This window comes from Takifugu rubripes, chromosome 13 (genome assembly GCF_901000725.2).
Source record: "Takifugu rubripes chromosome 13, fTakRub1.2, whole genome shotgun sequence".
Taxonomy (NCBI): domain Eukaryota; kingdom Metazoa; phylum Chordata; class Actinopteri; order Tetraodontiformes; family Tetraodontidae; genus Takifugu; species Takifugu rubripes.
Genome location: NC_042297.1, coordinates 11,218,071 through 11,244,520, shown reverse-complemented (window position 1 = coordinate 11,244,520; position 26,450 = coordinate 11,218,071). Strand labels below are relative to the sequence as shown.

Here is a 26,450-nt window from a genome sequence, read left to right as displayed (position 1 = left end):
AGAAGCAAAAAAAAGAGCCATTAGAACAAATGGTGGTGGGTGTGTGAGAGAGAGCCGGGACGGAGCTGTAAAAAGCCTGAAATAGAGGGTGATGAAAAGAAGAAGGTGGAGAGGGTCACACACAGCTGAGAGTGGGTGAAGAGTGGAAGTATTCTGGAAGTCAGTGTGGGACTGAGAGGCGTCGCCGGTAAGGATGGAGGGATGCGAGGCGGAGTGTGTGCAGGGGGGTGCTGGGATGATGGTGGTGTGGAGCAGAGCGCCATTTTGGATGCCGGTTTGTGTTCCCGTCTGCTTTATTTCCAGGCCGTGACACAAAAATAGATCAGAGAGCAGCTCCCCAAAGGAGTGGAGGGAAATGAGACAGAAGTGGGAAAAGAAGCACAGAAGCAGAAGAAAAGAGGGATGTGAAGCAGGAGAAAGTCACACCCCCTCCCCACCGCAACCCCACTGAGGGGGAGGTGCTAGAAAATGGATGGAGGAAGCTCTTTCCCATCCAGATCCTGGTGACCCCCACCTGGACCCTGTATTTCCAGACAGGTTGACTCTGGGGGGGTTTAGAAAAGAAGATCCAACATGAATGGACGACTTCGTGTGTCCGCTGGCGGCGGAAAGTAACAAAAATCTCAGCCGGCGTCTTAGATTAGAAGGCAACGATGAGCGGCTGCCTCGCTGTGAGCTAAAGCCAATCACAGAGCACCAGATTGTGGGGAACAAAGGATCAGTTTTTAAAAAGTCCTCAGTCTGCAAACGGAGAGAAAATCTCCCACTTCACCGAGTGTGTGCGTGTGTTTACGCCAGAGTTTCCAATTGCTCTTTGGCAGCCTCCTTCAGGTGCTTTAACCATTGAAACACCTGAATACGCCCCCCTCGCTACAATAAAAAGACACATATCTATTACACATGCAGATGAATGGGTTCCGGATGTATTTTTCCTTATTTCCTCCTCTCCTCTCTCCTTTAATGAGAGCGGCTGTCAGACTGTTTCACAGCAGAGCTGCCAGACACGCTTATGCTTTGGCTCAGCTACAGGATTAGCTGTGGGACGGCAGCCCAGAGCTTCAGGAAGATACAGTCAGACAGACTTTCTTCCATCCCGTGGGTGGGAGGAGACCGGAATGGGAGTGGTCTACTGCCTGAGGGAGGCGGGACAAACCCTCCCAGCAGTGTGTGCACTATCCCACACACTAATAATGGAACATTTGCTAACGAGGCTAACACACGCAGAGGAGATAAACCATCATCTCTGCGGGTGAGTTTAAAGGAGGTTCCCATTAAGGTCACACCTGTCTAATAAAAAGGCAGCACAGTGGGCGGAGCCTGATCACCTGATGGCAGCACAGGTATCAGAGAGACAATCGGCAACAATCATCTCGAACATTTGCCGGACAGCAACTCATTTGTCTTGATATGTCTCGGAGCCGAAAAGGCTCAGGACCAACTGGCGACAGGTTTAGGAGGATGTAACTACTCCTGTTTTAGTGTTAAAAAAACAGTTTCTTCACAGAAACCATCATCACCCTGAACACCCTCGCCCCCGACACTCGCACAGTCCCTTCCCACCTCTGTGATGTTCTTGTTCATATACTTGGTTTTACACTGGCGAAGGTTGCCTTCGCATAGCGTGTATTTGTGCGATCTCACCTTTGTGTGAAGTTTGGAGATTTGCTTCTCCTCCACATTCGGCTGGTTGTAGACTCTGCTCTTGTACCTGAACTGTAGAGACAAAAAGGATTAAGCTTGTTTTGGAATTTTTTTTCATGTTACCCCTCGTATTTGAGATTGGCCACCAGGGGGCGTGTTTTCTTTTAAAGCCTGAGGCTTTTCTTAAGACGAGCTACAACCTCAAGGACTAATATTCGTCCCACCTCCAAAGCGGGGACGCCTTTGCTGATTGGCTGAGGATACTCTCGCAGCAGGCGCTCTTCATCCAGGAACTTGCCTTCCCCCCCATCGCTTGGAGGCTGGAAAAGCCCGTAGTTCAGGACATCTTTCAGGCTCTGGTTGAGTGAGCACAGGATCCGCTGCTTGGCGATCCACACTGTCGCATCGGGGTTGAAGCGCATGCATTTCTGGTGGCGGAACCATGTGAGAAACAGATGAAAACTGATGAAAAATCCACCAACCTGACGTGGTGTGACCAGCAGCTGGACCTGGTCCAGACTGTGATTGACAGTTGGAAATAAACTGTAAGGCACGGAAGCGCCAGGCTCGGATTATTGTTTCATTGTTAGCTTTGTTAGCTCTGTGGTGACGAGCGCTGGCCCTCCCAGCAGGGGTCGATACTGACCCGACCCGTACCGGCGCTCCAGTTTTTCGTCAGAGAGAATCACACAATGCCTGGTCACAATCAGAGAGGATTATGGGTGTTCAGAGAGTCTGCGGGTGCTCAGCCACTGATAGCAGCACTGCACGATGAGAGGTCTGTGAACTGTGGCCCAGTAATCCCAGTCTGGCGTGGAATTGCCGTGCAGGGCCAAAGGTGCCGCGGACAGAAGCGGATGTTTGGCAGCTGGCAGGGACTATTGGACAAAATGGCCTCTTTCATTTATCAGGACATCCATTTCCATCTGCTGCCATTACTGCTGCCGCCTCAGTCCTCAGCTTAGCTTAAACATGGAGCGCACGGAGCGCACGGGGGATAAACGCCAGGGCTCCCATGACTCCAGTGTTTTAACCACTTTAGGAGCTGAACTTTCCACTTTAGAAGTTTTGTAAAAACACTTTAGCTTTCACTACCCGGTGAGTGATAATTGGTGTGTGTGTGTGTGTGTGTGTGCGCGCGCGTGTGTGCGTGTGTGTGTACACGCACCTGTGTGCGTATTTTGTTTTTATGTAAGTCAGATGATCGTCTCCCCATCCAGTCACTTATCTTTCAAAGTGACCTTTGACCTAAGTCTAGCAAACTAATCAGGATATGGTAAAGATACTTCGCAGCCAATCAAAATGAGAACACACACACACACACACACACACGCACACACATGCATTTTCACATTTGGCATTATTTCCAAATGGCCATGTGACTCAGTCATGTGTTCATAATGAATGTGAAAACGTGTATGTTTACACACAGGACAGATTTCAGTGCACATATGAACATAAGCACCCACATGTACATTAATAACGTGCATGTGCTGACCTGGTGTGTAGCTGCAGGACCGTCAAACACATTAATGCTTCATGCATGTGTGCACGTTTAATACGAATCCACACAGCTGTCAGATGTCTGTGAGCTTCATAAGAAACGGGAAGCTTCCCCTCATCTATGTTTGATCTGTTTGCTGCTTCTGTGTCTCTTCTTCATGATATTTCACAATTCTTTCTTTGTTTTGAAGGTTCTTTTTCATTTGAATTTAGTAGCATTTTAGTTCAGTTTAATTTTAGTAGTGCCTGACGCAACGTAACGTGTGACCACACCCCCTTCATACACACTGTACTCTAATTGGCTGTCTCCCACCCGATAATCAGCTAAGCCCCACCCCCTGCTCCTCCTAGCTGGGAAGGAAGTTTTGGCTCCCTCAAAAAATCGGAATTTAAACTTGTTTACTAATCTTTGTACCAAGTTTTAAGATGCAGCGGCAGCGTTAGGAGCTCAAATATGAGCGGGAGCCATTTACCGCTCCACTGCTGGAGAGGAAATCGGCCTTTCACAGACGAAGCATATTGATTTGGACGGGAATGTTCTGGAGGGTTCAATGACCTTCAATATGAATGTTAGCTGGATTATTGGTCCTGCACAGCTGCAGCCTCTGCACCGAAGCCGACGTCCGCCGATAGCGGCAGCTTTATCATCAAATGGCAGCGGTGGCCGACCGCAGCTGCCGGTGGGCTGACAGCCGTTTGATGAGCCGCCCCAGAGACCTTCGCACTTATTCAGAGCTTTTCTCTGTCACAGCCAAGCAGGATGGAAAAGAGGAGGAGAAGCTCTGCTGGAGGGCCTCTCCACTTCCAGCCTTCAGTCCACATCCTTTCGGACCATCTGGAGCTCCGTCACGCCACTGATGATAGTCGTGACACTATCTGACATCATAACGCTTTTGCTTTTACACGGTGTCATTTCATAAATTAAGATATTTTTCACCAGCTAGCATCAATCTATTATTATTACTATCTGAGAATAGAGTATCACTAGCCTGCTGCTGGCAGAATAATTTGACTGTGGCACCAGCTAAAACCTGCTGTATTAACCACAGTTTTTACTGGGGTAGAGAGGGTAAATGAACTGATTAAACTGGGAGCGGGAGGAGAAACCTACAGGTTATAATTGTATGATGGTGGTGTAGCAATAAAAAATATTGTGTGCACTGCGAACGTTGATGCTGGGATCAGAGGAGGTAGGAGCTGATTTAACAGGCCAAAGTTCAATAAATGACACATTTTACTTTAACATGGTAGATTTACAGATCAACATTTTAACAAACACATCCTGATCACTTCCTGTACGTGCGCCGCACCGTAGGCTGTTTTTGTCCCTGACCTCCTGAAACAGCTGAAATAACCGTGGTCATCTCCATGCTCTTTCCACCCAGGTGTTTTTCTGGATGAGACATGTAGGCATATTCACCGTCTGCTGCAGGTCAGGGATGAGGACGCGGACGACCAGCGAGTTGATGTGAATGTCGTCCATGCGGCTCTGCGACGGCTCGGCCGTGGCCTTTATGGTTTCATAAATAGTCTCTTCGCGGGAGCTGTCAGAGGCGCAGTCGTCAGAGTAGTCGGAGAAGCTCTGGGCCATCTCATCCTCGCTGGAGGTGGGGCTCCGGGGCATCGCCAGCAGGCCAGACTAGTTCAGCCAAGACAAAGAGCGGAAAAGACGGATTAGTGAGAGTAAAAATTCACCTCAGAGAACAGCCCCAATCCTCAGCCACTTGCTAGCTTGTTAGCTTATCCTTCTCGGCTCACGTCCTGCAGGGAAAAGCACGTGAGCTGACCTCCTGCTTCCAGTGACAGCAGGAAGAGGGCGAGGAGGCATGACTGATTATTTACGGATCAGAAAATAGATGTAGCAGCTCATCAGTCACTGCTGGCCTCCACGGACCTGTGAGGGGCCCGAAGAATGTCACCTGTAGGTTTGACCTAAATTCCACGCTGTACAACTGCTCCCTGAATCTATCGTATTTGAGAGGGACCAGGAGGAGCTCTGAGGAGCTCTGCACAGCTCTGAGGAGAAACTGCCAACTATTGTTGGCTCTACCCCCAACCTGGGGGGTATTGGAATATCGGCAACATTCGTAGCATCTTGTGAAAATCCGCTGTTTCTGAAACCTCCTCAGATGTGGACGCGCTCTCTGAGCTATGATCCGAGGTGGGAGGAACATGAATGAGGATGAGACAGACTTTCTGATCCAAAATGATTCTCTGGCATCGGCGTAACGAGCGAGTGGCAAAGGTTAACCGTGACACCGAAACACGGCGCTGCAGCGTCCTCGTGTGACAGGCTGAACTGTGGAGAGGTGGAATCACGACTTCGGGTCAGTGCTGACATTTACAGCCCAGATGAACACATCTGTGGAGCACACAGGCCATCACGAGAGCACTCACACTTCCTCTGCTCAGGCCTGCTCACGCCAGGCTGGAGCTTCTGGTAAATGTTAAAGTTTGACTTCTTCACCTGTCGGCTGGGAGCCTCAAATGGTAACTTCTGAGTCTGGCGCCACCTTCTGACCTCGTTCAGCACTGATAAAAAGGAGCTGAAACGTCAGAGTAACGCTGCTTTACACCTGAACCTGAGTGTCACACCTGTCTGACGTTGTCAGTCACAGCTGTCAATCAAGCCATCCATCCATCCATCCATCCATCCATCCATCATCCATCCATCCATCCATCCATCCATCCATCCATCCATCCATCATCCATCCATCCATCCATCCATCCATCCATCCATCCATCCATCCATCCATCCATCATTCTATCCTTGCATATGTTCATCCATCCACCAGATCATTTAAAACAACCAAAGCTCACACACAAAATAGTAATTTAACCATAAATAATAATCCACCATGGTGATGGGGGAGGGGGTGTTTGGACTGGAGAGGAAGGTCACATTTAGGGTTCTTTTCTTTCCTTGTTGACAAGGTAAAAACATCTATTCCAGAAAACCGGCCTTTGAGGAAGCCAAACACAATCAACAGAAACATTTCTGCAGGCTTTTAACCCCAGAAGCAGGGTCAAAGGGTTAAAGAGCCATCACTTAGCAACGGTCTATGTAATGGTCTTTTACTGGAAATGCCTCAGTTATATCCTCAGAACTCCCAGTTGAAGTGAAACGCTTCAGCTGGACACCCTTTAACTAGCAGAGAGCTGCTGGTGTTAAAGGGTGCACAAAGACCTCCTGTGAGGTTTGACTGGACGTGAGCCTTCCTGTTGGGGCAGCTGCTGCTTGACTGGTGCTTCTGACTACAAAGCTCCTCGCTACTGTGCACATGTAGAAGTTACCCTCCTCCGAAGCCCATAGCTGAAGGGGACCTTTGCTCAAACACAGTTGGATGTTTTTATTCATAATTTTTTAAATTTGAGTTTGCTGCAGATTCAGAACGACAGAGAAAAAAAACCATCTGTCTGAAGTTTGAACAGTGTTGATTGTTCTCACCTCTCACCCGCGGGAACCATGAAAAGCCCCTGGGATCTGACATGATACCCACGAGGAAGGAAAATATCATCTAATCCATTTTTAATGAGCCCTATAATGAAGACTTTTTAATTAGTTGGACGTGCGGTGATTGATCACCAGGGGCGTGGGACGTGGGGTGCCGCAGCGGTAAACAGAGGCCTTATTAAACCTTCAGCACTTCATTATTCCACCCAACAACAACCTGATAATCAGCCAGGCTGATTGTGACATTTGTGGCGCTCGCAGGAGCGACCTGATTTTCACCAACGTAAATATGAGACTGGAGGAAGAGACTCAGGAATCAGAGCCATTTCTGTTTCAGACCATTTTCTTATAACAGATATTACAATTCTATCAGGTCAGATATGATCTGCTGTGATGCCGTCTTTGGAGGCCTCACCTGGTTTCTTTCAGAAAGATACAAGATACACCCCCAATATCAGAACATTTAAATTGTATGTGTGTGATAAATGTATAGTTTTCCTCTCCATCCATCCGTCGTCACCATCATTCCTCAATCCTGACCCGAAGAACCTGATCACAGTGATCACAAACCTCATATTTGTTTCTCACCTTCCTCCCCCTCTCCCTCCCCATCTCTGTCCCTGTCTCTTCGCCTCTCCGTCTCTCTCATCCCCAGAAAGACACCAGAGATAAACGAGTGTACAGATGGCCGGCTGCGGTCAGAAGCAAACACGAGCGCTTGTTTGTGAAAGTGAGCAGGAAAGCGGAGGAAAGAACGAGCGATGCGTGAAGAGCGTGACCTTTGACCTCATCTAAATCTGTAGGTTTTCTGTCAAAGGTGATCCTGAGATTTAAATAAATAAAATAAAAGGACGCACGTCTGAAAAGCCACACGATTCTCCTCTTCCTCTTTATCATCATCCTCTCCGCGGTGGCTCTTCCTCTCACATGGTTCCTGTTTGAACTGGCAACAAAAATAAATTAGGCAGATTTTTTACTGGCACTGGCAACACTGACTCAGGATTTTAGTGTTTGTCCTGAAATCTGATGAACTCGTAATAATCTGATGAATCTCGGTCAGGCTGAGTGAGGAAAACCAACGTTGCCTTCATCTTACAGCTACGGTTGGAGGAACCGGATGAGCTTTGGACCCGCAACACGTGTGAAGTGTGATGGTCCCTGATAGCACCGGCCTGCTCTCGTCCTCTCCACAGTCATTCGTTCGCAATCCTCCGATGGTTTGTGTGTTTTGGCTGCTGAGATTTAAACATTCTTCTTCCACCTTTCCTGTGAATTGATAATAACAGTCACTTAGAAGTGAAAGAAGAACAGCTGTGGCGGTAATGGCGCGTCCACCAGTCCATTACTACAAATGTACATGCAATTATCCCTCAGCGCAGAAGAGGTCTCGGCTCCGTGAGGCTTCTACTGAAGGCAAGTTACACAATAGGTGCCTTTAATGGCCTTCTGATGCTGTGGTACAAACACACCGATGCAGAGAAAAGCGCCGCTCGCCCGCTCACGTGCTGCGTTCCCGGCTTCACTGATTCTTGTTTAAAGGTAGCTCTGTTTTATTATTCTTTAATGTAGCCAAATAGGGAAAGCCTTTGGACTTTACATTTTAATGGCATTGTTCAATTATACACTCGCGGCCCAGTTTTGCCTGATGCTAAAACATGTGGGGCTCCTTGAACCGCCTACTGAATATTCAGGAGGAGGTTTCTGATGCCACAGGGACTCTAAGCAAACCCGTGTGCTTGAAAGTCTCCACAGTAGCGCAGGCACGTGGGCGTGAGTGTGTACAGTGAGTGTGTACGGACAGGAGTGTTTGAACGTATACATGGAATACCTTCGCTGATGGCAGTTTAAACCTGCCTCATCGCGTTTGATGACATCATTCAGATTCAGATTCAGGTCCTTTATTGTCCCACACGGGGAAATTTACAGCGCAACAACAGCAAGAGCACGCAGAGAAAAATAAGATAAAATAGAATAGAATAGAATTTGGAATATACAAAGAGGATGTATATTTACAATAATCCAGATAAATGGATACTCGGCCCCTGTATACCTGTACATAGTACAGAGGGTGGATACAATATACATATCAGAATATATAATATTCAGATTGTGCTAGCGGGTGTTATGTTTATTGTGCAGTCTGACAGCAGCCGGCAGGAAAGATCTGCGATACCTCTCCTTCGCACAGCGAGGGTGGAGCAGCCGTTCACTGAAGGAGCTGCCTAGTGCTGCCAGGGTGTCCTGTAGGGGGTGGACGTGTTGTTCAACATGGATGACAGCTTAGCCATCATCCTCCCATCCCAGGACAGAGCTGGCCCTCCTCACCAGTCTGTCCATCCTCCCCCTGTCCCTGTCCAGGGGACATCCGAGGACAGAGCTGGCCCTCCTCACCAGTCTGTCCATCCTCTTCCTGTCCCTGTCTGTGATGCTACTGGACCAGCAGACTATCCCGTAGAAGATGGCTGATCCCACCACAGAGTCATAGAAAGTCCTCAGGAGGGACCCTGCACTCCAAAAGACCTCAGCCTCCTGAGCAGGAACAGTCTGCTATTGCCCTTCTTGACAAGGGCGTCTGTGTTGTGTGTCCAGTCCAGGTTATTCTTTAGGTGAACACCCAGGTACCTGTAGGACTCCACCACGTCAACATCCGTTCCCAGGATGTTCACTGGTGCAGGCGGGAGGTTGTTACGCCTGCGGAAGTCCACCACCAGCTCCTTGGTTTAGCCAGCGTTGATCTGGAGGTTGTTCCGCAGGCTCCAGTCCACAAAGTCCTGAATAAGTTCCCTGTACTCCGTGTCGTCCCCATCAGTGATGAGGCCGACAGCAGCAGAGTCGTGCATGCAGATGTTTTCTTCTTTATGTGGCTTTTTGTCAGGATATTTGTGAATTAAAGGAGGATAAGTTCAGACTCTGGTGTCGGACACCTGTAGTGGATTAGCGCCATGGCTGAATTTGGACAATGAGGGTTTGGATCCTGTGAAACAGCTGAGCTGAACATGTAAATGCTGCTTCTGTCCCTCGGTAAAGAAATGATGAGTAACATCCGACCCAGATGACCTGTTGGACCAGGCATGTCTAAATCCATTCCTTGACTCCCAACCAGGTTTTTTATCCTACCAGCCACCTGTGGTCCTTCTTTCCTTGATGCATGTTCTGACTGGTAGAAACTGAAAACCCGACTGGACTGCAGCCCTCCAGGACCAGGATTGGACACCTGACATTAAGTGAACTCTAACAATGCTGCATCCGTTCTCGTGAAGAGGGTGTGGCTTCCTGCTGCCCTCAGAGTGACACCGCTGTGGCTTGCATGCACATTGCACCAGGCGAGTGACCACCAGGCCTCGTATGGGTGGAGACAGTTTTGTTTGACCCAGAGGTCAGGCAGCCACCAGCCAGTTCACACGAGGTTCCAGATTTCAGAGAGACCAGCACCATCAGCACCAGCAGCTCTGCTCTGCCGTCTCCGTTGGCTTTAGCATAGCTTAAAAACGAACCTGCAGCCCTTCGAGCAGATCTGCTGCTCCGTCTTTGCCTGGTTGCTGTTCTGCATCTCTTTACATGGTTGCTTCTGGTTCAGTTCCCACCTGCCCACTCTATTATCAAACCCCCGCTGACTCACAGCCCCCCACCCCCGGCCTGAACGTTTATGAGCTCCGCATTAACACGATGAGGGTCTTACGGCAGGGTAATGGACCTCTCGCTGTTAATTTTAGGCTGCAGCAATGCGTCAGTAAAGGGTGAGTGGCTCACTCATCCTGCGTAATTATTCAGATGTGCACATGAAATATTCCTGTTGTTGACAGTTTAAACTGGAGCTGGAACCCACGACGACTTAAACACGCAGCAGCAGCGTTGAATTCACTGACGGCTGCTTGGAAGAGCAGAAATACTGTGAGGCCTCACTTTTGTCTTACTTTTGCACAAGAAAATTCTCTCAGTTGAGACATACAGCAAGTCACTAAAATGGAAGGAGCTGTTTTGGGTTCTGTCACGTTGATGCGAATGAGCTCCTGCTTTCTGCGCCCCCTCCTGAAGGCCACAACTCCCTACACCATGGCAACCACTTAGAGGCCTCGAGCACTGTCGCATTACTACTCACGCGCTCATTAGAACCAAGAGGCTTCAAATCGGTGAATTTTTCAGAGATTGGAGTAAGGGGGTAGGAGAAATGATGAGTTTGAGGTTAGGCTTTTCTTCCAGTTTGCAAAGATTCCCTCCGCTGAATTTAACCACTCGATGCTAGAAGTGAGCAGGCTTCTTGGCACGACAGCTCATTTTACATGCTGATTAATTGATTTAATAAATGTTTCCAAGCTGATGATTTTGAGGATGCACAGGCTTAAAAACATTTAACAAACGCATTTTTGGCTCTGTAAGACATTCTGAGGCGGAGTTATGTCGATTTATTCGGCTAAATTTGGGGGAGGGCTTATCTTCATCGGTAAAGGCAGGATGGCCCAAGGCTCCGAGGGGGCGTGGCCAACACATTTAGCCATGTCACACGGACGAAATGTGAGGACTCATCCAGCAATATTCAGATCTTTAGAAGAACTTACATGTGAAAAGGACCAATGACGTTAATCAACAAGAAGAAAATAAAACATCATTAACTGCTTATTCTGCCTTTCTTTTGTAACGAAGCAGCCAAACAGGACAACAACCTCAGTTGCTGATGGACATCAACCTTCGACCAAACTCAACTCTAATTATAAACGAAGAAAATAATCAATTGTTTCCCTGTAACTAAGCCACTGTTCAGAATGAACCACAAATGTGAGCTTTGTCTATGCGGTTCTGATTATTGTCACCAATAGTTGTCGCTTCAAGCCTCTTTCCCTGGATATGAATCTAAACTACTTCTTTTTTGGTGACTCAACCAAACAAAGAGGAGGAAATTTGCGCCTAAAAAGACCCAACCAAGAATCTTCCATCAGCTTTTTAGCTTCTAAGAAGTCGATCGATTTAAGGAACATCTGGAAGACACTGCTGGACATAATTCATCCAGAAAAACACTCGAGTGAACTAGGCGAGATGGTTCTTCATTTAGGTCAGACCGGCTAGCTTCCAAACTACCACGCTACAAACAGCGTCCAACCACTGATGACACCATTCATCTCCACCTGACAGGTATTGACACCCGAGCAGCTCCGATCCATCACAGAACCTCCAGCAATAGAAGGAACCTGACAGCACTTTAGGGTTGAAGTGAACACCTAAACAGGAGGAGCAGGTGTGGATCCAAGTGAATAAAATAAGCAAACAGAGGAAACTGAAACTGGTCTGAAACAAACAGATTATGCTCTGAGATCTGCTCCTCACTGGGATCTGTTCCTCACTGGGATCTGCTCCTCACTGGGATCTGTTCCTCACTGGGATCTGTTCCTCACTGGGATCTGCTCCTCACTGGGATATGCTCCTCACTGGGATCTGTTCCTCACTGGGATCTGTTCCTCACTGGGATCTGCTCCTCACTGGGATCTGCTCCTTTAATTTTATTTTATATGTAAAGACCCCTCTATCCAATGCTGGTAACACAAATTGCTGCACAAATAAAAGGTTAAAATATTAAAAGCTCCCCCCTCACACTCACACACACACACACACACGCACACACACACACACACACACACACACACACACACACACACACACACACAGACAACCACTCCTGAAGCAGGTAAATTCTCTTTATCACTGAGATCTGCTCCTCACTGAGATCTGCTAATCACTGAGATCTTCTCCTCTTTGGGATCTACTCCTCATTAGGATCTACTCCTCACTGGGATCTACTCCTCACTGGGATCTACACATCAGTGAGATCTACTCATTAGTGATATCTGCTCCTCACTGGGATCTACTCAGTAGAAACTGCTCCTTGGTGGGATCTACTCCCAAGCAATGTTGGCTCCTGAGTGATATCTGCTCCTTAGCTGAGATTTCGAACAACTCCTCAGTGGGTCTTTTGGGACATGTAAGAGCAGGAAATGTAATTGATGTTCCAGACATCCAGAGATGTGAGAGTAAATCCTGCTGAGGGCCGTCAAGGAGGGGAGGTCCATCTGTCATTACACTGGCCTCGGTGTGATCTGGGACATAACTGGACACCATGACAGAGCTCCGTCCTCCAAACCTCTGCTCTGAGGTTTGGAGGATGAACACCACCTGGATTTCATCATGAGCTGTACTAAACTGTGTCATTACAGGTGTTATAACAATGCAATTAGACAGAAAAAAATGTCTGAAGGATGTAAACGTGCGAAGGTAGCATGGCAACCAAAAACTGTACAGCATAACAAAGCTGCCTGTACCTCAGGGCTCGCTCCTTAGACCACTGTCCTTTAATGACGTGTTACACTACACTAAGCTACACCACAACAGGCCGCCAACAGCCTCAAAGGACGACTATGGTGGAGGTGTTTGAGGTTGGATGTGCTGATGTTGTGACTTTTAACCAGATAAACAGTTGAAATCTTCCAGACCCGAAGGTCTCTGTTTAACCTCATCCGTCCAGAACTGTTGCTGCAGGTGATGGAGGATGATGACATCATAGTCTCCCTTGCTACCCAGACACCGCCTGCTCTAGTTCCCTCAGTGACATCGGCCTTCACAGTGGACCCAAGTTAGCTGGTGATGCTGTCTGACACAGACAGCGGACGTGCAGATGGGGTTTCCACCTCTTTACCTCTTCCTTCTTACTTTCATGACTCATCACCACAAACACCATCACCCCCCCTCACGTGTCTGTGGAGGAGCCGTAAAGAGGCCAGCACACAGTGGACTCCCTCTAAATTGGGAAGCGTCTAAATGAAGCCTATTAGGCCACCCCCCCTCCCCTCCCCAAACTTTGATCTGCTCTGTCACATTCTCATTGTTATTCTGATGACTTATTTCCCCAGGAAGTAGAAGCATGACAATTAATTAACTAAATTCTTGGCGTGTTCTCAGCAGTCAGACTCCCACTGATGTGTGCGTTAATCAGAGCCTTCCAACAGCTGCTTCGGTGTGAGGCGTTCAAGGTGTGACGGTGGAATAGGAAACTCCAGCATATGGAGACATCACCGCAGATGGAGAGGAGAGGGGAGGAGGGGAGGGGGGGAGGAGAGGAGAGGAGAGGAGAGGAGAGGAGAGGAGAGGAGAGGAGAGGAGAGAGAGGAGAGGAGAGGAGAGAGGAGAGGAGAGGAGAGGAGGAGAGGAGAGGAGAGGAGAGGAGAGGAGAGGAGAGGAGAGGAGAGGAGAGGAGAGGAGAGGAGAGGAGAGGAGAGGAGGAGAGAAGGGGAGAGGAGAGGAGAGGAGAGGAGAGGAGAGAGAGGAGAGGAGGAGAGGAGAGGAGAGGAGAGGAGAGGAGAGGAGAGGAGAGGAGAGGAGAGGAGAGGAGAGGAGGAGAGAAGGGGAGGGGAGGGGAGAGGAGTTGTTAACAGCATCACTTTTGGGGGCTCTTCCATCTTCAGAGAGAAGAGCTGTGGCTCAGTGGTTTGTGTGACACCTGTGGGCTTTTTTTTTCAACAATAATGTGGTAAAATCCCATATGTTTGTCATCCAACACAGTCTCACCTCCGTGCGCATTTTTCACCAAGAAAAACAAGCAAACGTGCACACTCGCAGAAACTGGAACACCAACACGTCCCAAAACGTGATCCATTCTCACTTTCATTGTTTACAAAATCAATAATCAATGGTTTTCTGTCTGAGGGAGGGTCGGCTCGTGGAGCCAAACACCGGGCCCACGCTCAGGAAAAGAACAGCCAGAAAGGAAGCGGTGAGGCGTCAGATCAGATTACGTCGCTCCAGGATGGCACCGCCGGTGACCCTCGCTTGGTCTTCATTACTGAAAATGTCACACCTCATCCCCGCAAACGCAAAGGTTTCTGGGATATTTATCTTCTCCTCTTCAGATGGACCAGCCTGGATTTGTGCCTTTTATGAGCAGCGATTCACCTGCAACGCTCAGCGCCACCCTGCTGCTGGGTCTTGTTTTGAAACCCTTTTGCCAGCCTCCCATCGAGGAGTCTTATCACGGCCACAGAGGCAGAGTTAATTATGAGGCTGAAACATCGCCCATAAATGATGGAGCAGAGACAGAACGACTTCAAAACAGCTCGTTTATCTTAATCTCTGACTCAGCAGCAGCAGCAGCATCTGAGAGCTGTCAGTCAGGGTCTCCACCACCATTCCACCATCAGGGGACAGTCAGAATATACCTGAATATTCCCCAGCAAGTGTTTGTAACCACCTGAGGGCTGGTTATAATAAGGTCCTGCATCAAACCAGCACCTCCTCTCAAATCAGCACCTCCGCTCAAACCTGCATCTCCTCTCAAACCTGCATCTCCTCTCAAACCAGCACCTCCTCTTAAACCTGCATCTCCTCTCAAACCAGCACCTCCTCTTAAACCAGCACCTCCTCTCAAAGCCTGCATCTCCTCTCAAACCAGCACCTCCTCTCAAACCTGCATCTCCTCTCAAACCAGCACCTCCGCTTAAACCTGCATCTCCTCTCAAATCAGCACCTCCTCTCAAACCAGCACCTCCTCTCAAACCAGCATCTCCTCTCAAACCCCCACCTCCTCTCAAACCAGCACCTCCCCTCAAACCAACACCTCCTCTCAAACCAGCACCTCCTCTCAAACCAGCATCTCCTCTCAAACCCCCACCTCCTCTCAAACCAGCACCTCCTCTCAAACCAACACCTCCTCTCAAACCCCCACCTCCTCTCAAACCAGCACCTCCTCTCAAACCAACACCTCCTCTTAAACCTGCATCTCCTCTCAAACCCCCACCTCCTCTCAAACCAGCACCTCCTCTCACACCAGCGCCTCCTGTGGGGAGGTCGACTGACAGATGTGTTGCTCCTCCTTATCCTTGAGAGCAGGGCGTTTTGGACTAATGAATCCGTGGGCTGACATACCAAACTGGAGCGACTGTTGCCACGTCTGATCAATACTGTCGCCACAGACACCTGTGACCACATACGCACACACACACGCACACACACACATACACACACACGCACACACACACATACACGTCTCCCAGAGGCAAGTTGATGCTGAGTGTGTGTGCCCAAGTGTGTGTTTGTACAGTTAAGTGCACTTCCTTCTCTCCCCTGGGGTGGCAGAAATTGTAGCTTATTAGGACTAATTGGCTTCTTTAAGGACCAGCGGCTCGTTAGCTGGACACTCTTGGCGCTGTGTCTCCAGGTGCTACTTAAGGGGTGACATTCTTGAAATTGTGTGAGTAAATTCAAATGAGCCCCTAAAGCACCATCACCTCCTGCCACCGCAGTGAACTGATCAGAACAGCCATTTTATCTCCTGCCCAGGAAGTACAGAGAAGAAATCCCAGCAATGCAAACACCAAACCTCAACATGGGATAGGCCACGCCCATCCACACCCACACTGGCCAATCACAATGTTTGCAGAGCTTCGCCCACATCGGACCAACCAATGGCGAGCAGCTCCAAGCAGATGTTGTTAATGGTCTAATAATCTACAATATTCCATCAATTCATTCATCGTTAAACACAACCGGCAGTTTACAGGTTCAGCAAGGACATGAACATCCTGAAGGACTCCAGTCCGAACATGTGATCCATCAGTGATGTTCTGACCTAAATAAAGCCCCCCCACACACACAGACACACTTAAAGAACATATAGAGTATGAATTATTCATCTGCAGATATGGGCCACGTGTGGTAAAAGTGGGTCAACGTGCACGAGCAAAAACAGCACTGGAGTTCTGCACTGGAACAGCAGTGAGAGTAAACGAGGACCTGCGGGAGCCTGGTTGATTAAACAGCCAATCAAATTCATGCAGCAATCCAGGCCCCGCCCCCCCCAAACGCCCTGAAACTTTGGAAAGCATTGCTGCCTCTGTAGGGACCTTCCTCCAACCCCAGTTCCTCCACAGGCTCCCAGCGAAGGTTCCTGGGTTAGATCAGAGAGTTCCTCTGTGCGACCCGCTCCTCCACGGCGTTTTGATCTTTTTCTTAAAGGTGAATTTTAGCGCCATCATTTCCTGTCTCGGACCTCCTACTGATTTCCATTTACCCGCCTCATGGGAACCTGCCGTGACTGCAGTTTGATTCCTCCTTGTCCCTCGTTTCCTTTGCCAACACTGCTCACTTGGCCGCTTGCACGTTTGCTCTCTCACAACCCCCCCACCCCCTCACCAGCGCCACCCACGTACCCTCAGACCTGCGGTGGTTTTTCCAAATCCAAATTTTTTATCTCCGAACGCTCACAATGTAATCTGCCTTCACGCTCGCTTTCTCTTTGTATTAGCAACCATCTGCACGCTGACGCCGAGCTCGGAAGAGAAAGAGCTCGTCGTCTTCACAAAAGAAGCTCTCTTATCACGCTCGCCACGGCAACGCTTCCAGATAATATAGGAAAGGGAATCATCAAAGTTACTGTAAAACAAAATGCAAGACAAATGGAGGACGAGCGGGCAGAAGCTCAGTTGGAAACTGTGCTGGGAACAGTGTAAAAAAGGTCCAATCACAGACAGGCGGAGGGGCACTACGACATACACACACATTTAAACACACACTAAAAATAATGAGTTGATGTCCCAGTCCAGTGGGCGTGGCCACAACGCTGTGACATCATCTTAAACCTGTAGAAAAGGTCAAGACACTTCAGTGCCATTAAAAGGCGTCTCCGGTTTCCCCCCGAGGACGACGAAGATTCAGTTTATTGTGAAGAATGATGCTCCCGCACAAACGAGGGACACACACAGACGGGTCTACCTACCAATCCAGCCATTACATCCAGAGAACACGCTCCCAAAGCGGTCCAGCAGGGTCCCTGTGGAGAGGGGGGAGGACAAACACGTCCACGGTCAGTTTAATCACTGCAGCTTTACTGTCTCCTTCCAAGTATTATTAGCTTTATTATTTCATATCTGCTGCAGAACCTCTGCAGAACCCAAGTGTTCTCAGGCGCGTTTTTAATGTGCTGCACATCACACACGCTGGGTTCTCCCGCAGACCCAACGCCGTGATCCCATCGATGATTACGAAGCGTATAAAGACACCGCGCATCTACGGTAACACGCCATGTCATCCACCTACAGCGCGTCTCCACCCCTCTGTGGGACGAGGCGTCTGATGTCTCACAACAGTTTTGGGGATTTCCTCGAAGTCACAGTCAGTTTTTCTGCAGGAAACCTGTTTCCATCGCTGGGATCAGACGAAATCATCTTAAAATCATCTTTTGTTGCTATTTAACTTAGAGAGTCTGTTGTTGTTATTTATTTTCTATTGTATTTTACTTTTCCTTCTCACATATCTGCTGACGTTAGCATGTAGCCACATCGAGCTAGCATGGCTGCCTGCCAGCGTCTCATTTTGTCCCATTAGAGGACTCACGCGGCTACAGTTGGACGTCAGTGGCGATTCCGGCGTAATGAAGCGCGTCTCATTTTGGTTTGATTTCATCTTAAAATGACGGCAACGTGTCAAAGGTGATCAGTTTGCTGCTGGATCACCGCCGGCAAATGGGCTTCCCTCAGTGCGTGATACCGCAGGTATCCATGGCGACCAATGTGTTCGTAACCAGACGAGGATTTCATGGTTTCCTGACCTTGGTGGAAGTAGAGAAACACCAGAGCGTGGCACGAATTGCTCAAATCAACCAGAACCACGACGCACCGTGACACGACAAATGAGTACAAACGTCCCGTGGATTCAATTACAACGTCAGAGCAGCGCCGGCCCAACATGCAGCCTGATTTTTTACACTTCTCTCGCTCGAGTGGCATCATTACATGTTCAGTAGATTCTCTCATCCGTCCTGAGAGGATACAAAAACAATAACAGACAGAGACGATGGCCAGGAAGGGGCGACAGCAGAGGGTGTGTCACCGGGAAACTGCACAACAGTGCCTTCAAGGTAACTACAGACACACTAACGGAACTACAGACACACTAACGGAACTACAGACACACTAACAGAACTACAGACACACTAACAGAACTACAGACACACTAACAGAACTACAGGCACACTAACAGAACTACAGGCACACTAACGGAACTACAGACACACTAACGGAACTACAGACACACTAACGGAACTACAGACACACCAACGGAACTACAGACACACCAACGGAACTACAGACACACTAACAGAACTACAGGCACACTAAGGGAACTACAGACACACCAACGGAACTACAGACACACCAACGGAACTACAGACACACTTACACAGCATTCCTAGTCACAAGTATAAAAAAAACCCAACCTCATAACAAGACGCTGATAAACGTTAACACCTCTGGACGCGGTTCGTAAGTTTACGTGGTTTGGACGTGAACTACTGCATCCATCTTGTTGTACACATTCAGCTCTTATTGGTCTTTCTGTGAATATTCAGATCTGAAAGAGGAACCAAGCTGGTCCAAGGCAGAGTCAGGAGCGGGAAAGGCCGAGGAAAACGGAAAAGCAGGACTGAAGTGTTTGCTGGGGTTTTCCTGCCAGTGATGATTCTTTTCCTCCAGCAGATGTGAGTCCAGGAAGGAGGGAACAAGAGGGAGGAAGAGGAGGAGGAGGAGAAGGAGGAGGAGGAGGAGGACAAACACTTCAGGGCTGATGAGAACGACGGGCCTCAGTTGTTGCTGCGCCTCTTTCCTGGTGCGCCCTCCAAGAGTCCTCCTGTGTCAGAGCGGAGATAAACGAGGAGCAGAGAAAAGGCGGCGCTCTCCAGAGACGCCAGGGTAAAATTGGACCGACGGAGCGGCCGACACAGCTCAGCTTCTCCATTTTCTTTTTCCGTCTGACGCGTTTACGTTCACCTGTTATTTTCTTTGTTGTCCGGGGGAAAAAAACACGTGCGCAGAGCAGGATCCCGAATCCCCGATAAAATCCCTGATGTAAACGGAGGATTTATAATAATAAAGCTACTTTATTAATAGATCTGAAGGCTCATTTTTCACAGTTTGACCTGTTTTCAGTGTTTTTCCAGATAAAACAGAAGCGCTCCGCGGCCGTCCGGTGTTGATGTTTGATGGTGGCAGAATTTAAAGGTTTCTTCCCCCGCCACACATCCAACTGCAGCGAACACCGGGTAGATCTGCTCCCATGTCTGACAAACGAAGCCAGAGGTGTTGATAAAAAGAGTCTCTCTGCGGGTGGAAGACAGACGTTGTACGAGAAGAACTAAAAAAGGATCTGACAAGAAACTGTCTTCCAAATCTGATCTGGAGGACGAAAGAAAATCACGACACGGTTCACCTCACGTACCACCTAAAACGCACTCATTCCCAGATGAAAGTGGCGAGAATGACCTCTGACCCCCGAGGGATCGGATCCCGTCTGCACCGACGAACCCACCTCGATGACAGGGGAAGGTTTGGCGGAGCATGAATCCCTGAAAGGGCAACTCGCCAATGTGGCGCAGCAGTAGGGGAGCGGCCGATGGCGCACGTTAATTACACGTGTGGAGGGAGACGCCATGATCTGCCCCCACGCAGCCACGCACCTGACGTCTCCGTTAGCTTAGCTACAGGATCGGCCTCGCACAGCTGAGGTTTTGTTACCTCGGAAACTGAAGACCTGGCTGAGAAAAGCTCATTTTTCCCTTTGTCTTCTTAACTGAAAAGGTTCAGTTTTATAAAAGTGTTATTAAACGGACACTCAGCTGGGGGGTGGGGGGTGTTTAGATGAACCTAGAGGTTCACGGGACGTCGACACGTCTGCCGCGTTATTTACGTCAGGGACAGAAACGTTAAAACACTCCGATCATACGTGGCCAGTGGGGCAGCTGGGTTTACCGTCACCAAGATGATGATGACACGAACCGGAAATCTGTGGAGCACCTTGTTGTGCTGCCCCACATATCCAGAGGAGGCGATACTAAATCACTGGGCAGCATGAAGAGGCTAACTCAGGATGCATGTTAGTAAAGCTTTAATTACTGTAGCCGCTCTTGGGGAGGTGCAGTTCCCCTTCCGTCCAGAGGGGGCGACACATGTTTTAACCACTTCCACATGTTGAAACTGCTGTAAAACTCCTCCAATTTCCACCTTCTTATTTCATTTAAACATCACTTACAGTGGTAAAGGTGCTATTACATGTGCTGCCGACAGGTCGGTCACATGACCCCACCCAGCCACGCCCTTGTTTGCATCACAGAACAGAACCAGAAGTGAGAAGATGCAAATGTGTGGAGGCCGTTTTAAATATTTCCAGCCGGTTTTCACACGTGAGCATCAAACATGCATGAAATAAAGCAAAAGCGTGACTTTTGCAGCTCGGGATGACTTTGACTAGGAATGTGAGGTCCTAAAATGTCCCCGCTGAAGGAGACATTTTAGGAGGCAGCAGACAGTTTTATAGGTCAGCTGTGAGCTGCACACCTCTGTGGTTGCCAGGTTGAATCCCTCTGCGTCTATCGGAGACCCTGTACAGATCACTGATCACAGCCCCCGGAACTTTTCTAAACAGTGGCACCTAAGAAGATAATCAAGCATTTTAGTTCAGCGGCTTTTACAGGTATTAACAATAATTAAACATCTGCAGTTGAGGGATGAGTATTTCTTTAGGAAATCATTGAAATTGTGTTTGAATCTCACGGGGGAAATCTGACTTCAGACACTTTAACTGGGACACTTTCGCATCTCATCACCAAGATGCTGATTCCTGCATCTCTTCGGTCACCTGGTCCACGTCTCTCACCATGTGGAAACGCACTTTGTCATCGCTGATCACTTAAATATTGATGAGGACAGCGCGAAGCTGCTCACCGTCCAAGTCTTTCAGGAGACTTTTAAGAACCGTTATTAAGGTGAACGCGCCGCGGTCGGATCCCCAAAACACCCAAAGTCACTTCAGTCCCATTAGAAAGTGTCTGTAGGCGAGTTGGTTCTTACCTCGGAATCGTCCCTGGCTCCTCTTTTCTCCCACTCTGTTCTTCTCTTCACCGCTTTGACCTCCTTTTTTCCCGTTTGAGGTTCTACCGCCGCGTCATTCCGGCGGCTCCTGCGCGGGTTTGGGGGGAACTTCCAGTCCAAGCGCGACTGTGCGGACCGGAGAACCTGATATCCCGGAGGAGACCTGACTGCTGCTGCGCTGAAATTCAATCCGCGGACACGGACGGAGCGGAGCGCGGCTGCGCGCACAACATCTCCGCCGCGCCTGACGCGTAAAACGGAAGCGCAAAGATCCCCCTCCCTCCTGGAGGGGCAGGTGCACGTGAGCCCGGGGTGAACATCGGAGCAAATTTCCGTGGGGGGGGCAGTTTCACACCTTCACCTCTGACAAAAGGTTAAAAGACAACCCCCGAGTGTCTGTCAGTCTGTCAGAAGTCAGGACAGACGCCCCCGCCCGCTCTCTCTAAAACAAGATTATCTTTCTTAGACTTTAAGGAAGAAACTTTACTTTTACATTTCAACATTCTGATTAAAATGGGTGTTTTCAGGTTGTTTTTTTTATTTTCTTTAATTGTGAGAAGTCAGATTAAACTCAGGGTTCTCACACTTTTGTCCCTTCTCAGCCACCGTCCTGCCCCCCTCTCTAGTGTCAATAAACAACAGCTCCTCGTAAACATGATAAATGCTCGACTCCCTCCATCAACATTTCTACCGTCTGTGTGTCCCGGAAACACCGCAGAAGAACCGCGCCTCCTGCCAGGAACCAGCCATCGCCATGACAACCGCACCACAAGCCGGACTGAGAAGATGTTGATCGTGGCAACAGTGGCGGTCGGCCAGGCCAACAGCCCGGCTCCTCCCCGGGGGCAGGTCGCCGCGTCGACTCCACCGTTTCATAAATGTGCTCAGACTCGTCTCCATGTGTGGGTCTGGCAGCAGCTCCACCTGGAAAAGACCCTCCAGCTCCACAGAGTCCTGGTTCTGAGATGAGACTGGAAATCTCTGGGTCAGAGGCCAGAACAGGAGCCAGAAGAACCGGTTCCATGTCCTCCTCTAGAGACCTTTAGAAGTTTGTGTTAACTGAAGGCTGATGATGGACCTGTGAAGTTGTGTCCCATGAACTGAGGAATAAACAGGAGGATCAGGGAAAAGGTTCCAGTTTCTGCTGCAGAACCTTCCATCTGGAGTCCTGGGAGGGCAGGGAGCCGCAGAGCCAGCAGAACACAAGAAATCTGTTGTTCTCACTGCCAGAATCTGAAAAATCTGAAAGAATTCTGCTTTTTTTGGATGATTTGATGATTTTTCCTTCTAGTGAAAACATCGTTAAATGAACCTTTAGTGTTGATATTTTTATTATAAGTTGCTCAAGATTTCAGCCAAAGTTCCTCATTCTGAAAAAATTGTGGATTAAACTCTGTTTTATTATTCTTAATGTTGCTGTTTCTCATTAAAATCCTAAACTTCCCTTAAAAAAAGAGACTTAATGAAGCAGAAATGAGCATTAAAGAGTTAAACCACTCCCATCCTGGTGTTTAAACAGTGACCATTGTCAATTGTCCTGTTTTAGTTGGACATTTTCGTCCTCTTTGTCTTGTCAGACAAATTTAAAGGGAAGGAAAACAGCAGAAAACCACCGGAGAAAAAAGGTTTAGGGAAAGAAAACGGACAGAAACATAATTCTGAGAAATATAAAATGCAGAGATATTTTTCAATTCAAACACACACACACACACACACACACACATGCACATAAACTTGTAATTGTATGGATTACTATATCATTAAGCATTAAAAACGATTAATACTTGTTTGTGCTCTTTAGGTAGTTTAGTGTAAATGTTTATAACTGTCTTGAACATTCAACCTCAATAAACCAAAACTCCTTTAGAGAGTAAAACATGATGATCACATCAGGATAAATGGATCCAGTCGGGACTATATTGCCCAACTCCACTAAAACATAAATGATATTCAAGGACTTGTATTTGGAAATAAATTGGATTTTATTCAAAGGCAGATATTACTGACAATGAATTTATTTATTTTTTTAAAAAGATTTTTTTGTGCTCCCCAACGTCAGTTGAAACGTCTGTTCGCCTCGTGGAGCAAGGTGAAGAAGTTGTGCAGGGATAATACAGAAGCTGCGGATGACCTCCATTTAAAGAAGGTCTCATCCTGGATGACTTCATCCAAGAGCACATCAAAAAACATGCGCAGCAGAGCTACACGGACACACAGCAGCAAGAATCACAGGCATAAGTCAATAGAAACACACCACTGGCTCCTGGATTTGAGGTTCAAAGTTAAAATGAACAAAGCCGTGACCGTCGAGGTGGATAGATGGATACTCACCATCAGGTTGGTCTATGTGGACCACCAGCTGCTTGTGGTCATCCTTGATGAACCTCTTGAGGAGGCTCGCTCTCTGGAGCAGCTCATAGGTTCTCACCCCACCTGACAACACAAACACTCTCTTCACACCACTGTAAAGGAACTGAACACATCTAATCATGGACCATAAAGTGTCCCAGACTGGTTTTGTGCTCACATCATGTAAAACAGACGTCTATGTGGAGTAAAACTAATGAATCAAGTTTTTGGACAGAAACAGGCTGAGTTTTCTGCCTCTATATGACTTTATAGAACACTTACAGTCAACAATGACTGACTGGCAGACTGCTCTGATCAAGGCCCTCACAAACCCGTCTGATGACCTCTGTCTGTCATTGAGGGTGTTCTGGGAGGGGGGAGAGGAACCTTTGGTAGTTTCATGCCTACAGTCACAATCTCTAGAGAAAAATCCGGTCTAAAGGTCACTCTCATCGGGAGTTACCTGGATCCACTCTTCTATCTTATCATTTCCAGAGTTGTTCTGGAGGAGTCTTTTCAGTGCTCGGTACACGTCTTCCTCACCACAGTCCTGCGCTGGTGCCTCCTCCTTTGCCATCAACTCTGATAAGGGCTTTGAGGATCCACCTTTTGGGGGGGTCTTGTGTTCAACTGCAAAGAGCAACAAGTAGTGAAAAACCCATCCAGATGTCTGCTTTAAAAATGCACCCAATCTTTTGTCTTTTTCAGATATTTACCTGTAATTTTGTTGACATCCTTAATCTGTGCTCCTCTGTTTATCTTTTGTTCTTCCAGGCACCCAACAGGTTCTCTCGCTTCAGGTGTTTCTCGTGCTCCTGTATTCATATTTTCCTGGTGACCCAAACGTTGAGCTGCTGCCCAAATGGTACCGCTGCTTCCTGTCTCCGTCACAGTTGGAGTCCTGGTTGAACTTCCCAGGAATTGCTTTCTTCAACTGGAGCTGCTGCCTCTGGTCAGCCTGCTTCACCTCTTGGTGAAGATGCTGGATGGTTTTTGGCCCTTCATCTCTCCTTCGGGGCACCCAGTTGTTCTGAAGGCCCCACATGAGATGTGATGAGAATTCAACTTAATGACTCTATTCATGATTTAACCATCAAAGATTCTCACCTTTCTTAGGGCCAAAACATCCTGCAACATGAATTTGATTCCTGACTGATTCGTGACTCCGCCTCTCCAAGCGGATCCCCGCCCTTGGGCTTTGTGCTCATGCTTTGGTTCTAACAGTCAATCCTCCATCTACTTTGTTCTTTAGAAGTGATCTCGCTCTCATCAGTTTTATTCCATTAATTAAACCATATTCATTTCTACTGTGTCCATAAGGAATTCAACAGGTCTAAAACCAACTCATCTGTGTTAAATTTGAATTGCGGCAGTTGTGAAGCATGTGGCAAACTGCAGACACACACGTTTCAAGCTGCTAACACTGGTGTGAATTTGTTTGAAGGTGATTGTGAAATACACTGTAACTTTAACTGGACTCAGGGTGACACGAGTATAGATTTCTGGGCTTGTCAGTGGTGTGTGTGTATATATACACATACCACTGACATATATAACATATACACACACACACACACACATATATATAAATGTATATATATATATAAAATATATACTATGACTATATATATATATACTAATAAATGAAATTATTTAAATGAATACAAACAATATATTAATTGATGACATGATCGTGTGATTCCAGTGACCAATAAAAAAAAAACCCTGTCTTAGCCAATCAAAAAATTGGTCCTTCTGCAAAAAACGAATCCGATTGCAGTACTGGAATGTGTTCAATTGGGGGCACTCAAGAAGATTGATGAGAAAACACGTTTCAGGTTTTAATATTGCAATGAGGGCAATTTCTGAAACTTATCCAGATCAGTCATTAGGGGCACTGGATGCTATTTACAGGGTTTCCTTTGTGAGGACCATGGAAAATGTCCTCACACGTTAGGTCGTTTGTCAACATATTGTGCTCACAAATCTAGCAATACAAGAAGACACACACACACACACACACACACACACACACACACACACACACATAGTCTTAATTCAGATTGACAGCACAGTTCCAGACAAAAGGTCGCGACCTTTGCAGGCAAGGCAGGGAAATCTGTCCTCAGACAACAAACTTTAGAACATCACCGACTCTTTTTTTATCCAACAAAGGAGAGAAATAACGGTGGATGTTCCTCATAACGAAACTCCAAAGATCCAACCGTCAACCCAAAGTCAACACAAACTCCGGCAGCAGATTCATTATTTCACTTCACACTGAAAAAAGGAGGCTGCTGCTTTGTTCCACTTTGTGTTTTTATCGTGGCAGGTTTCCTGCAGGGCAGGAGAGCGAGCGAGAGCAGGTCGAGCTCATCGGAGGCAGAAACGGGGCAATTAGCAGAGCGACCTCCACCCAGAGTGGCTCCGCCCACATTCTGCCTTTGAAGCAGCTGATAAACACAAGGCTCTGCATATCCATGTAAATAAACTATTAAGATGTGGAATGTGAGATCAAGGAAACACACACACACACAGACACAAGCGCGTGTGTGTTTATGTAAATCTGTGTCCCGAAAGATGGATAAATTCCGCTTGTTTGTGCT

At 47.9% G+C, this 26,450-nt stretch overlaps 2 protein-coding genes across 7 annotated transcripts in view; both read right to left on the bottom strand.

Annotated features, from left to right (window-relative positions):
* LOC101072632 (SH3 and multiple ankyrin repeat domains protein 2) overlaps positions 1–21,779 on the bottom strand; it is a 76,058-nt gene extending 54,279 nt beyond the window's left edge. For 4 of the 6 annotated variants that reach the window (XM_029846004.1, XM_029846008.1, XM_029846005.1 and 1 more), the window contains exons 1-5: positions 21,475–21,779; positions 17,352–17,405; positions 4,565–4,783; positions 1,866–2,069; positions 1,642–1,713 (exon numbers count right to left, since the gene is read on the bottom strand). In XM_029846004.1, coding sequence (XP_029701864.1) covers positions 1,642–1,713; positions 1,866–2,069; positions 4,565–4,783; positions 17,352–17,363 — 507 coding nt within the window. In that variant the 5' untranslated portion in view covers positions 17,364–17,405; positions 21,475–21,779. Of the gene's footprint in view, positions 1–1,641; positions 1,714–1,865; positions 2,070–4,564; positions 4,784–7,455; positions 7,542–7,694; positions 7,865–17,351; positions 17,406–21,474 lie in introns of all 6 variants that reach the window. The other 2 variants (XM_029846006.1, XM_029846007.1) reach the window with 2 other exon arrangements.
* A 1,756-nt stretch (positions 21,780–23,535) lies between these two features.
* LOC115252057 (eukaryotic translation initiation factor 4 gamma 1-like) lies at positions 23,536–25,227 on the bottom strand. Its single transcript, XM_029846373.1, has 4 exons — positions 24,561–25,227; positions 24,308–24,474; positions 24,127–24,211; positions 23,536–23,928 (listed from the first exon to the last, which is right to left on the bottom strand). Exons 1-4 carry the CDS (start codon positions 24,667–24,669, stop codon positions 23,735–23,737), a joined length of 555 nt encoding a protein of 184 aa, XP_029702233.1. The 5' UTR covers positions 24,670–25,227; the 3' UTR covers positions 23,536–23,734.
* Between the last annotated feature and the right edge of the window lie 1,223 nt (positions 25,228–26,450).